We start from the raw sequence: 13,399 nt of genomic DNA on the forward strand, positions 1-13,399 counted from the left end.
TACCCTGGTCTTTGCGGAGTTAAGTGCCTTGTACTATATGGAGTACGTCCCATCATCCTCCTGCATCATGGCTTTATGCTTCTTGAGCTGTGCTTACAAGTGATACCTTTTAGATGCTCAATGTTTCGATTCATCCTCAGGGCTGTTGGTCAGTACTTGTATCTTACGCCAAAGGATGAATCATTCCCTTTTCTAATGCCTGCGAGTCCCCTGCATGTCTGCTTGGTACTCATTCCCAACATCATATGCATACTTCTGCATATCTTTGTTTCTCTTCCAGTGGGACCAGACTTTCATCGTGGTTATATGCATGGCGGCCTAGTCATTGACTTTATAGGCCAGAAACCTCCCTCTTCTCGAGTCTACTATGTTTTGGCAGATGTCATGATACTTGCCGTTCAATGTTTGATGTTGACGGTGCATACTGAACGAGAGAGGCTAAGAGTGATCCTCAAAACCTTCAGACCCATGGTCCCGGATGTGGCTCAGGAGATGGCTCCCACTATAGAAGATTTGGATGCCGAGGAACGTGGGGTATCCAGGGACATGCCCGGCTCATTGCCAGTCGATGAGGAGGAAGGCATTGAACTGCAACCGTTACATCGTGTCAGCACAAACGAAGAAGGCAACTCGACGTCGGGAGAATCGGAACCATCTGCCAGAGAACGCTCTGTCGATGAACCATCCAGGTCGCATTTGTCCGACGTGTTGAGTTCTGGAAATGCGATCATTGGCGAGTATCATGTTTTTCACTCGCTTCGCAATGCGGCATTGAACATAGAGAGAACGGCTGCATATTCTCTGCGTACGATTAGCTACGGGGCAACTATGGCTTCTATCGAAGCTCGGAGGCGAGCCCTTCAAGTGCCAGCCCGGACGGTTCAAAATGATAGACAGCAATAGCATAAAGGTTTGGAACATGTTTTTAATAAGGAATAAGCGATACTCTGTGATAGGTTCATAGAGGCATAAATTATCAGTTTCAGTTGACACGGCCTCAGGGTCTTAAAAGCACTTTTTTGTTACGGTACAGGGTCGAAGAGTGAGCCAGTATGCCATCCGTTATCTTATCCTGAATCTAAAATTGAAGAGAAGCGGACAGGCAGAATGGAGACTATTAGCTCATTTGCGAATTTGAATAGGAATACATTACTCTTTACTTTTACGCTATCTTTCTTCCGACATTGCCAACGCCAGTACCCTTAACAGAAACAATGATATCATTCGTGTCGTCTCCAACATCTCTCAGTCCCCAGCTGCTTGCGCCAAACGTCTTCAAGTCTCTTGCAAGAATAACCATCTCTTCATTTCCAAGCACATCTCGCCCGATTCTGAGACGGCCAACATCCTCTGATCCCATGGCCATAAGAATAAGCATCGTCTTTGCCGAAACCTGTGTAGCGCATCCGCCTTGAGAGATATTCTCTAGAAGTTGGTATGCGCATTGCTTTCCAATGTCCTCAGGGACAACACCACCAGAAGACGGAACAACGACATCTGCCGAGTATAGGACACCAACGGCGCTTGACTCAGCGACCAAGCTCAGACCAAAACCAATTCCTAGACGTCTCTTGCTTCCTGCCTTGTCGCCTGAGGGCACAAGGGGTGCCTGGTCGTACTGTGCAGCGATATGGATATCAGGTACCAGGGGGTTGAGGACCTCACGCGCTGAGTGGATCATACGGGCGTTGTTAGAAGCAGATACTCCAGTGCAGTATGCGACACCACGAATGCGCTTTATGCGACCAGGGCTTCGGTTAAGATGCAGGGTCTTTGGTAGTCGCACTTGACTAGCGAATCGAAGCTCGACGCAACCACCGCCGCCCTTTCCACCAGGTCCAGCACAAGATCGTTGAAGTACTCTGAGTTCGATACGGGCGGGAGGAATTCCATAGAGGGCGAAAAGAGGAAGAATAGCTGTTCGGAAGGAATCGACCGAGATGTCGCCAGTCTCGGTGGATGATGTGATGACTCCAGGGCCGGTGAACCGAACGTTCATGTGCGCTTTGGAGAATGGTGCCAGTAGACACAAAGGCATAAGGAAGTAGGTAATACCGCGGGTGTTGTTCATAGAGATGTTGTGCTCAATAACATCGCCATCAGAAGCTCCAAAGCCGGCGATGGTTCCGGTGATCAGACCTGGGTGAAATGTTATGGTAGTACCAGTGTAGGAGATCTGCATCGAGCTGCCATTGGTGACAGCCTCGAGGAGGCGCAAGAAGGAAATCTCATGGGGAGAGAGACCAGGATTCGTAGGCGACGAGCTTCGGATCTTGGAGATGTGAATCGGTCGACCGGTGAGCGTAGACAGAGTCAAACGCTGCGTAAAGGACCGGTGTCCTGTAAATCGAAGGAATTCCGGCGTAGAATTCGACATTTTGCTGTGCTTGGGGGTATCTTTGGGAGTCGCAATGTTTCCAGTCCGTCGCCAAAGTACAGACAAAAATTAATTTTCTGCCGCCAGAAAAGTTGTACATGAACTAAAAGAGTAAGGCGGTGAGAACCACTACTATCGGTCCGCCTGTAAGTGGCAGATTTACAGTCAAAGTCTTATCGATAACCACTAAAAAAGGTTCCATATTCGGTCCCTCCAAGCTTCAACTTCAACACCAGCGCTTTATGTACTGAGAATGGCGGGCCGACCGCTTCTACGCGAGCTACGAACCAGCAATGAGACAATATGCCGATCCTGTCGTTTGGCGATTCGACAAAGACCAACGCAACGAATAGCGGCAACATATAGCACCAAATCCACTGCGCAACAGTCGATCGATGATGCCGTAACACGGAAACCCACCAAATTCGAACTTAAGCAATATCTCGACCGAATAAAGTCTCTACGGAATCCGACCCAGGATAATGAATCGTTCAGCGTGCGGTTCTTTGAACAAAATGACAATAAGAGAACAGAGCTTTCTGGAGAAGAAGCTTTTGGTGATTCACTCAATGAGTTGGATACGTCAGGCTTAAAAGATGCTCTTTTAGAGATCAAGGACGATATTGGTGGAATTGACGAAAAGGCAGCATTCCAGGAAGTGGTAGATCAACTGGGTAGCGAATGGCAGAAAATGAAGACGGCAGATGATCTGGAGAGGATTATTACAAAGCTGGATGCATACACTGCTGCGATTGATCAAGAAATCGACAAGACCGGCGCAGACTTGCCCAAGGAATTATTGGAGAAATTGGATTCTGAACTTCCAGGATTACCAGGACTTGGATCTTTGGGTTCTCGGGTGACATTCCCTCAAATCCCGGAAAAGCCATGGACGATCAACCAGCGGAAGAAGATTGCTCGTCTTAATTCCATTCTATCACGGGTCGCCAGAGATCATCGCCGGAATATCAAACTTACAACAAAGACGGTACAAGGAGTGTACAAGGCATACCACTCAGCTAGACTTTCTCTTGCCCACGGTTGGAGTCATGTACCCCTCGAGGTGTGGGATTTGCTATGGAAGATATTTTCAGTACCCGAAACTGTCAATATTCACCGCCTATCACATATTGCACTTCTTGCTCGCGACATGAGCGAGGCCAGAGTTACTCTAAACCCTGCCCAGCAATTGTTGACTATTGAAGCTGTGTTTGTTGATGGTTGGGAGTCAAAGGCGATCGAGAACTGGAAGCGATGCATGGGTACCTTGGGCGACGAAAACGCAGAGACATTCCAAGAGTTTTGGGAGCTTGGTGTGAGGATGTACTGCCGTGTGGGAGATCTGGACCAAGCACAGCGAGCCATCAGCAAGCTGATCCAAAAGCAATCGGATCCTCGCATCCTGATGCCTTTCATCCGTACATGCTCTGAACTAGGCACAGAAGAGGGCAAGGAGAAGGCTTGGGCGGCCTATCGCCAACTCCGTGAGCTTCTAGGGGAACATATGAAGCTCGCTGACTATGACCAAGTCATATCCTACTTCCTGACAACTCATCAGACCGAAAATGGCTTATACGCCTTCGTCGATATGATGAGCGACGGCAAGATCGATTTAAAGAAGCAAAAGCATCTGCCATCAGTCGTGGCAAACAAGTTCTTCTTTGGAAAGTGGTTGAAGAGGCTGATTGGTGCTGGCGATCTGAACGGAGCGCATAGTGTTGTAGAGTTCATGGGTCAGAAAGGCATTGAGCCAGCTCCTGTGCAGCTGAACGGTCTTATCGCAGCATGGCAACGGGTGGGAGGAGCTGAGGATCTTGAGAAGGCGGATCAAATGGCATGGGGCATGATTGACACACGAATCGAGTTTGTCAAGGCACGAAAAGAGGCCGAAACATCTCAAGACCCATTGGGTAAGGATGATGCAAAGACCGGCCTACCAAGAGCGACGCTCGAGACATTCTCGCTATTGGCAGAGAACTACCGCCTACGAGACCTACACGATCGCATTCTGATGCTCTGGGATGCCTTCCGCGAAGCAGAGATGAGGGCCGACTCTTTTGTCATCAACCAACTTCTCGAGTCCTACATTCAAGCAGGACAATCTCAGCAAGCTTTAGACTTATATCAAACGCTCGTGATAGAGAAAGGTGTCGAGCCCGACCCCTTCACCTTTAGCGCGCTTTGGAAGACCCTTTCCATCAACAGACTGCACACCTCTGCTGGCCCTGTTGCTGGTCAGGTTGAGCAAACCCGGAAAATGTTTGCTGAAACGATCAAGTTTCCTAAGATCTTTGAGCCTGACGGCATAGACGGCCAGCTTGCTCGCAAGATCCTGCATACTTTCCGCCGTGTCAAGGACAACGTTGGTCTTGTTGTTGCATTGACAACTCTTCGAGAGGGATTCCGCTTCCTCCCCCCCGAGACTCTCATTCTTGAGATGGTCTTGGATACAACTAAGCTATCATGGGATTCCCCAGCCCACCGCCGACGTCTTATGACCGCCAAACGTAATCTCGATCGAAGTCTTGCCGCTTCAGCTGATGGTGATGTATCGGGCCTTGAGAATGAGCGTCGTGCTCAGGCATTGTTCGAGTATTTGCAGAGACAGTACTGGCCTACCGAGGGCGACGAGGCCTACAAGGCAAGTTTGTTCAAAGAGGCGGCAGCACAGATGGGAGTGTACGATTTGCTGAAGAAAAGTGTAAAGTAGTAAAATAGGGGAGCATTGTAACGGCGCTTGGGGAATCATGAATCATCTCCTGACGAACTCAAAATGTATAATAGCACAGAAAAGGACAGGCATAGCCTGTGGGATCTTGTACACTATCTAGGTATCTAGGCATAGAACAGTCATACAAAGTGATGACAAAAGACATGGCTAAGGGCCAAATCTTACCATCTTCCTCGATCTTCTTCTACTCAAAGTGACTTTGCATATCTTCAAGCCCAAAAGGTCGAATGTTTGGGTAGATTGATAGAATGAACAAGAATTCTCTTAAGACTACTATGAATACCTATGTCTCCTCAAGTCGAACCGTTGCAAACAAAAGAGCAAAAGTGTTTCCGAAGCTCGAAAAAAGCCCTGTCTTTCAAGGCCAAGATACTTCTTTCTGTATTTCCCTTTGCCTCAATCCACCCCCCTTGCCTCCCTGAAGAACTCCGTCGCTATGCAAAATAAACCAAGACCTAATCACTATCGCCGGTGTAATCACTCTGCCGCTCCAGCTTCGTCGCGTTCTGATTCTTTCGATCGAAAAAGAGCTAGGACTTGTTCATTAAGACAAGTCCATTGTTTCGTCCTGCTCTAGACGGTCGCCTACAGAGCTAAGTCCTGAATCGTCGTCGCTAGCATGACCATTCTGTTGAGGAGCTTGTTGCTGTGGAGGTTGGTCTTTATCCTGTTGCTGGTCTTCGCCAGGTGTTGGACTGCTCTGTGGTGACGCGCGGTTGGAAATCCATTCTGCAATCGTGGTCTCTGGGCCGCCTTCGACTTGGATCTCGCCTGTGTCGTGGCCACGGCCGAGTATAGTTCCGTGGTACTTGGCGTCCTCGCCAGTTTTGCTGTGCTTCTTTTTAAGAGCTGAACAGGCTCTCTGTTAGCTTGGTTTCCGAATGTACGTGGTTACAAGACCTACCATTAAGATAATCTGTAGCATCCGTTTCACCGTCTCCGCTGCCAACTTCCATCATCTCCTTCATGCGCTGTCCGGCAAACCACGCCATGAACTCTTCCACTCCCCGCAAGTCCTCTTCGTCGCGCCACATCTCTTCTGTAGGAACGCGCTCAGGCATAATGGCACCTGCGTCCTGGAGCGCCATCCGTATGTCTGCTATGGTGAAGTCGGCGCTGTCGCCTTGGTTGTGAGCCGCATGATCAGCGGTGCTCTGGCAAAGAAGCGACAGGTATCGAGCGGCGAGGTCGGTTAAGGAGTCGAGCACGGCTGGGCGCGTCGAGTGGTAGCCTGTAGAGCGAAGGATCTGGAGAATAGAAGGGCGAAGGAGCGCGTGAAAAAGAGAGGGTGGCGTCGTCATGTTTGTATGAAGTGTGATATATTTCTAGTTTTCTGAAGTGAAGTGAATTGAATCGTTTCGTTTTCGTTTGAGCGATCAGCTTGTTTGCGATGGTGTAAATGTAAATCTTTCGGTTTGGTGGTAAGCTATTGATTCGTTCGTTTTCGGTGTCGCGGTAGCAGAGCTGGGCTTGGTTTGACCGTCATCGAGTAATCTGCTTGAGGAAAACCTCGCAGCGCATTATCCGAACAATGCGCCTTGGAACTGCTCAAAAAATTGGGGTGAAGCTATTTGCGATGAAGCTTCTCCAATTGTTTGAAGTTGGCCCGTTTGGGTGAAGTGCAGATCAGAGAATAGCTTGCGAAACAGCAGGAGCAGCCTAACAATAAAAAAAGAGTGGGGACTACAATTGAGGTTGCAGGTACCGAATTGTCCTTTATTGGAGGCTTACCTCCAGTACCCTAGTAGGTTACCATTCATATAAGGTAATTAAGTAGCCTAATTGCTAGTCTCAGATAGCATAAAGTGATCGAATTGTTTCGTCTCTTATGCTCTTAGGGGCCAATTCTTCTGATATCCCGTGGAGGAGCTAAGCTACGTTCATTCTATGACAATAGCTTCAGTGGCCCTCAGAAGAAGGAAACACAAAAGATTCTCTGGTACTTGATACACTCTTTGAGTAAGTTGAAACTCATTTAATCTGTACAAATTGTATTGATATGATCTGTTTTGACCTGGCTAGATAGGTATCTATTGTCAACATCAGTGACCACGGCATTGAGCGAGACTGACACAGATAACATGCGATGAGCAGAACAATACAATAACCTGCTTGAAGCCACTGACTGGGAGCTTTATGGTGTTGAGGTCTCGCTAAAACCTGAAAGTGATAGCATGTTATTATCATGCTGCGCTAGAAGCTATCTTATAATCAAGTGCCAACTCAAGCTATGAATTCAACGGTACAACCCCCCTTCAATAATCGAGTTCAAAATCGTGCTCCTATTCGGACCAGCTGCAGCTATACGGACATCTCCTTAGTCTCGTCCACCAGTATTTCCTCGTCAGAAATACCACTGTATTTGTTAATCCATCCTAGAACCTCTCTGTGCCAGACAAGAGAGTTCTCAGCCTTAAGCACCCACTGCATACATGGTTAGCGAGTGGTTGGCCTAAATAAATCTATTGTGTTGTACTTACGTGGTTCTCATCGGGAAACATGACAAACTTGCTGGGCACTTCGCGGGCCTGCAGAACATTGAACATGGCCAAGCCTTCTGAAATAGGCAGTCGGTAGTCGAGTTCGTTATGAATGACCTAGAATTCGGTTAAAATTCGTTCACGCAATCACTTCCCGACTTTCTTACCAGCTGAGGGGTGGCCCAGTTTCCAGTGTGCAGAGAGGGATCCCACTTCTCATATCCAGCACGGTTATCCCAGAGTGTTCCGCCAAAGTCGTGCTCGGGGAAGAAGAGCTCTTCTGTAGACCACTGGCTCTGTGTCGAAAAGACACCATCGTGGCATACCAAGGCCTTGAACCTTCGTCCTAGGTCATGACCCTGAATCCAATCTAACCCCATGTTAGCACACTGCACAGCTTCCTAATGAGAACATCGACACTCACTGATCATATATCCGCCGTAAGAAGCCCCCAACGCAACTGCTCGATCGGTGTCTACATAGTCGACGTGCTTCTCCAGGTACTCGAAACACTTTACCAGGTCATTATAAGGGGCACCTCCCCAGTTCTCAGCAATTGCATCAACATGAGCTTGTCCGTACCCAGTGCTGCCTGTCGGGTTGGGGCACACTGCCACATAGCCTTGCTCAGCAAAGATGGCAGGGTTCCAGCGAGTGCTCCAATCATCCGTCCAAGCTGACTGAGGTCCGCCATGGATCAAGAAAGCCAATGGATACTTCTTGGACTTGTCGAAGTCCGAAGGGAGCATTACCAGAGCATGATTGTCGTAACCAGCCGATCCGGGGTACCAGATTTCCGTAGCCTGAGACTTGGAGAGGCCGAAGGTCTTACCATTCTTAGAACTGGCTGAGATCACCTTAACTGACTTGGACTCGGGGTCAAGAATACCGTAGCTCGAGCTTTCTACGCGCGATCGGGTTGTAATAAGAAGAGAGTCACTGTTAGCCAGAGTGTGTGCTACCAAGACAGAGTCATCTTCGTGGATAGGTTCAGGGAGATCCCGGGCTTTGAGGGTGTCAGCTGGCAGCTTCCAGAGCATCGATCGCCCATGCTTCTCAGCAGCGACATATAACTCCTTGTCGTCCTTTTTCCAGATAACCCAGTCAGGTCTCAAGTCCCAGCCACCCTCGTCATCATCTGTCTGGTAAAACTCTTGAACATTACTCAAGTCGGTAACATCTGGAATTAGCAACAGTCTCGGCTTGTCAGACTCGTATTGCTGGCTCTTCATTCTCGCGAATGCGAGCTTCTTTCCGTCGTTGGAAAAAACTGGCGTGCTGCTGTATCCCCGTAGCCGTCCGGTCTTAATGATCTGGGGCTTTGGTGCCTTCTCCGTCCAAGATTTGATGGGTACATAGTAAAGATCGGTCTTGGTGTATCGGGCTGGGTTCAGGTCGGGATCCTTGGAAACGAAAGCAATCCCATTTTCGCAAATGTCAAAATCCCCCGCACCACCGAAGGGAGCGACAGGACAGCTTAGCTGAGTACCTTCCAAGAGGTTGGTGAGGCTAGAATTCTCAAGTTTCCACTTATCATCCTTCTTGCTGAGCACACCATACCAGAGTGAGTTCCGATTCTCGGTAGTCCATTTATCCCAATGGCGAACGAATAGGCCGGTATAGATTTTGGCTGAAGTATAGGTCTTGGGCTGAGCTGCTTGCCAATACATGTCCCCCTTGGGCGTGGTTAGAGAGGAGCAAACAACCAAGACCTTGTCTTCCGACAGGATTTTGACCTTTGGGTCAGAGATACCTCCAGGGAAATATTGAATCATGCGAGGCCTAGGTTGTGAGTGTTAGCATCCAATTGAACCAGTCATTCGTGCCTGGCATGCTCTTACTCGAATTTTCGCGAAACGTCCGAATAGTATAGCGATGATATGCCATTATCTTGTGTCCTGATGAAAGCAACTTCTTTCTCCCCGATCCAGAAAGGAGAGGTATCATGCGTGTCGTCGGTGATGACATGAGAAGAGTCATCCTTGATATTGAGTACACGAATCTGTGACGACACGGAATGTGTCTCGAATGAATACGTCGAGATCTGTCTGTGTAAGTAGCGCCTTCAATGAATAATTGATATGCCAACTTACAGTATAGAGAATGAGCTCGCCGGTGGAGTTGGGAGCGCCGGGAGAACGGCGCGGGGCCGAAAGCATCACCTCGGGGGTGAAGCGGGAGGCCTGTCTTGTCATCTTTAAGATGGTGTTACGAATGAATGATGGTTATTTTTGACTGAATTGGACTGAGGATAATTGTAGTAGAGTAACGAAAGTTGTTGTTGGAAAGAGGAGGTTCAAGAACCTAGTGTTTACATTCATCGTACAACAGGGTCTAGGCGAGGTATGCGCCTGTGCTCGTACCTATGCCTCCCCCTCTCGCACCTACCTTACTCTCTCCCGTCACGACCTGCTGCCCGCCCGGCCCCTCACTTCCGTTTGAACCCACCGCTCGTGCTACCTTCCTTTATCATGGTACTTTTTAACTTTCACTATACCCAAAGAAAGATCAACAACACCAGGGTTTACTATCAAATAACCTATACTGTGTATCCCCCAATTCTTTTCTCATCGATTGTCCAGCAACATCCCATCTCGACAACACCATCATGATCATTCACATTCATCTTCCACTTAGACCCCGCATAGAATGGCCCATGTCTCCTGGGGGATAGCTACAGTAAATAAGCCTTATAAGACGTCAGCTCACCCATAGTCTCGCCTTAGCTCATTAACTTAACTGGGGCACATATCCAACCTCAATTGAACCTTGTTGGCTCAGCCATGCTCAGCCTGTGTTGCCAGCTCTGCTTTACTTTCACAGTAATGACCGAGTACAGAGTACCTATTGTTGGCATTGGGGTGCGACACAGCATCACAACTCCTAATCGTCACTCCGTTAACTCGTGGCACGCCATCTCTCCCGAATCATATCTCAGGAGAGCATTCCAGGTATAAATGGTCTTCCGAGCCACCTGTATGAGTGCATACAACACCCAGTCTACAGTCGAGCCCCATGCCACATTAGACGACAAGGCACCTTTATACAATAAACAACCTTAAAGAACCCAAGGAAGGAATTTATTCTACTGCATTACCTAACGCCATCCATACCATGCTTCCATAGCACTTCTTGTTTATAACGCCCCGTCCCATTACACAGTGTATCATTACAGGTATCCTACTTGCGCTGCGCTCCAAAGTTTGTTCGCTTCTTACTCGTCGATGTATCGTTTTCGCTATCCTCAGGCTCAACAGTCTTCTTCTTGGTCTTGCTGGCGTTCTTAGCCGCTGTTGTAGACGTCGGTGTGGGATGGTTCGAGGGTCCGTCTCGGAAAGCCGCAGATGATGGTGTCGCGCCAGCTGGTGTTGACCCTCCTGATCCTGGCGTGATGCCCTCCTAAAATATAGTTAGTGTCGCATTCTTGTGACTGAACCGACAATGCTTCGCTTACTAAGTTGTTCGGTCGGTATGAGATGGATGATCGCGAAAAGACCCGGTTCTGCTCCATCGGTCCAGCCTTTCGTCGCTGCGCTGCCGCGCCGCTCATACCCTTCATATAGTTGTCGAAACCTGTGATGATGTTGCCGCTCGGTGTGCTGTCGAGGTAGTTGGTCTCTTTCTGGGCGATTCCATCTTCGACTTGCGTCTATGGACAAGTCAGCATATTCCCGCTGAGCGAATCTGAGTTGCACCCACCAAGCGTCGCTCCAGCATTCTACGCTTCTCAACCAGATCCCGAACTCGGGCTTGCGCCTTCTTGTATTCGGACATGGTCACTTGTCCGTTCCCAGCCCCCGTTCCGTTCGGTTGCTTTCTCTCGGCCATGCACTTTGTTATATAATCGGGTCGATAGAGTTGTTTTTCGAGATACGCGACAAGTCGAAACGATATGTAAGATCGTGTTTGATTAACAAATGTCCAAGATGGGTTGCCTGAGTTAACATTGCGGGTCGCGCCAAGATCAGCCGCGGCTTAGACGCGCTAGACGCCAGCCAGTCAGCAGTCAGCACATGCATGGCTTCCTTCAATGCAACCAACAAAAGAATACACAAGAGGCATCAAAAAAAAGTCATGATGAGGAAAAAATAAAGTCTGCGTATCGCAGATGGCTGGAACTCTCCCGCCGGGAATTGAACCCGGGTCTCAAGCGTGACAAGCTTGCATACTGACCACTATACTACGGAAGATGATAACTGTTGAGGCAGTTATTGTAGCGGAGTTCGATGTGAGTCGACCAACTAATACCTGATATATATGTAGAAAAGTGGTTAGATCTCTACTACATTATGAGCAAGACGTTCTAGCCTGGATCTGTTGATAATGAATCTCTCTATCTATCCTTTGATCAAGCCGTCTTATACCTAATAGACTTAAACTCACAAAATGGAACCAAGTGACTGCCCAAAACGTAGGCTAGGTGGGTAACAGAAAAGATGTTCTCTAAGGTTTAGCCTACTAAAATAAAGTAGCAGTCTAACATAATCTAAGGTGATTGTATTATTTTGTCTCTTACACTCTAGACAACTAATTATTCTGATATCCTGACAGCAGGTTTGCGCTTCACGATAACGACCAACCACAGCCAGAGTTTATTCTTTATGTATGTCTTACAAGAGGAGGCACTTTCTCTGTCTAACATTTCCCCCAAGACCCTTCTGCGTAATAACCCATTTTCAGCCTCAGCTAATTACTTCCTGCCCAACTTGTCCATTCGCATCAGTCAAGCAGCGACTATCCAAGGTTATACTTCTTTTGCTTCGATCGTTGTATGTCGCTCGGCTTCTGCTTCAGCTATAGCGGCTAGCTCGCGCTTGGTCGGGGGTCTTGGGGGTAACGGAGACTGGGCAACAGCTTTCAAGATCGGAATCCAGTCAGGGAGATTCTTCCCTTCCAAATGAATCTCAGCGTCTCTGACAGCTATCATGAGAAGCACCCGAAGCGTGAGATGTGCATCGTTCCCAGCTACATGAAGTTGCGAGTAGGGAATCTCAAACTTCTCCAGCAGCTCCTTGAGGGTGTTTCTATACCACAATTGCAGCGGAAACTGAGCTGCTTTGACGGTGTCGATAACGAACACGGGTTCAAGCTTTATGTTCAACAACGAAAGCAGCGAAAGCTCTTGCATTGCCCCGTGAACAACAAGAACATAGGGCTTCCTGGTGAATCTTTTTAGGGACGTTCCCAAGTCCGTTATCTTTATCGCCATTGCTTTGCCGAATAAGAAATGATGACTATACGATGAGAATGCACCTTTGGAGTCAAACACCCAATGACGAGATTTAATAAGACGGGACGCCAAGTCATCACCTTGCGTACATTTGCCATGTAAGTTTTGTAGTGCGTGTACAGTGAGGTAAGATACACCAACCTTGACTCGTTGGATTACACCATCTTCAACTCTGAAATGATCAACATCAATGCTGAGAAATCCTAGATCTTTGATGTCTGAATTAAAGCCGCGTGGGGCAGATGTCCGCGGTATGTCAGGCCAACTCATGCCATTGATTAGCTGAGCGTTACGGCAATAACCAAAAATCCATCGGAGCATTACTGTCTCGTCTCTAAGGATGCCTTTGTGGGCTGGCTCGACTGGGGTGCTCTTAGCGGAATCCATAATGGTTGCGAGTCGCTGTGTCGTCACGTATTGCTACGAAACGGGTTAAGGACGTGGAGGCGAAGGGTAGGGGACTCCCTGCACGCTGGTGGAGTTGTGTGAGGTGTCGGTGGGAAGGAAGGAAGGAGACTGGCTTGAGGGAAGCAAGGTCAGGGACTTCTTTATATAGGTAGCCTGCAAAAATGAAGGTTCAG

The 13,399-nt window shown here is 48.4% G+C and overlaps 6 protein-coding genes across 6 annotated transcripts; 1 reads left to right on the top strand and 5 right to left on the bottom strand.

The window, feature by feature from the left end:
- Nucleotides 1-1,162: 1,162 nt before the first annotated feature.
- Nucleotides 1,163-2,377, bottom strand: FIESC28_07643 (uncharacterized protein; the record flags this gene model as incomplete). The annotated part of the gene is made up of 1 exon (XM_031161783.1): nucleotides 1,163-2,377. The coding sequence occupies one exon, from the start codon at nucleotides 2,375-2,377 to the stop codon at nucleotides 1,163-1,165; it is 1,215 nt and encodes a 404-aa protein (XP_031014205.1).
- Nucleotides 2,378-2,630: 253 nt separating this feature from the next.
- Nucleotides 2,631-5,087, top strand: FIESC28_07644 (uncharacterized protein; the record flags this gene model as incomplete). Its single annotated transcript, XM_031161784.1, has 1 exon — nucleotides 2,631-5,087. The coding sequence occupies one exon, from the start codon at nucleotides 2,631-2,633 to the stop codon at nucleotides 5,085-5,087; it is 2,457 nt and encodes an 818-aa protein (XP_031014206.1).
- Nucleotides 5,088-5,652: 565 nt separating this feature from the next.
- FIESC28_07645 (uncharacterized protein) lies at nucleotides 5,653-6,409 on the bottom strand (the record flags this gene model as incomplete). The annotated part of the gene is made up of 2 exons (XM_031161785.1): nucleotides 5,653-5,957; nucleotides 6,013-6,409. 2 exons carry the CDS (start codon nucleotides 6,407-6,409, stop codon nucleotides 5,653-5,655), a joined length of 702 nt encoding a protein of 233 aa, XP_031014207.1.
- A 1,000-nt stretch (nucleotides 6,410-7,409) lies between these two features.
- FIESC28_07646 (uncharacterized protein) lies at nucleotides 7,410-9,783 on the bottom strand (the record flags this gene model as incomplete). Its single annotated transcript, XM_031161786.1, has 6 exons — nucleotides 7,410-7,532; nucleotides 7,589-7,705; nucleotides 7,756-7,958; nucleotides 8,013-9,370; nucleotides 9,430-9,632; nucleotides 9,682-9,783. 6 exons carry the CDS (start codon nucleotides 9,781-9,783, stop codon nucleotides 7,410-7,412), a joined length of 2,106 nt encoding a protein of 701 aa, XP_031014208.1.
- A 985-nt stretch (nucleotides 9,784-10,768) lies between these two features.
- FIESC28_07647 (uncharacterized protein) lies at nucleotides 10,769-11,416 on the bottom strand (the record flags this gene model as incomplete). Its single annotated transcript, XM_031161787.1, has 3 exons — nucleotides 10,769-10,987; nucleotides 11,043-11,237; nucleotides 11,288-11,416. The coding sequence occupies 3 exons, from the start codon at nucleotides 11,414-11,416 to the stop codon at nucleotides 10,769-10,771; spliced, it is 543 nt and encodes a 180-aa protein (XP_031014209.1).
- Nucleotides 11,417-12,332: 916 nt separating this feature from the next.
- On the bottom strand, nucleotides 12,333-13,205 carry FIESC28_07648 (uncharacterized protein; the record flags this gene model as incomplete). Its single annotated transcript, XM_031161788.1, has 1 exon — nucleotides 12,333-13,205. One exon carries the CDS (start codon nucleotides 13,203-13,205, stop codon nucleotides 12,333-12,335), a length of 873 nt encoding a protein of 290 aa, XP_031014210.1.
- Nucleotides 13,206-13,399: the final 194 nt, after the last annotated feature.

The sequence above is a fragment of the Fusarium coffeatum genome (genome assembly GCF_003316985.1).
Source record: "Fusarium coffeatum strain FIESC_28 chromosome Unknown BRIP53273_contig_171, whole genome shotgun sequence".
NCBI classification, from domain to species: domain Eukaryota; kingdom Fungi; phylum Ascomycota; class Sordariomycetes; order Hypocreales; family Nectriaceae; genus Fusarium; species Fusarium coffeatum.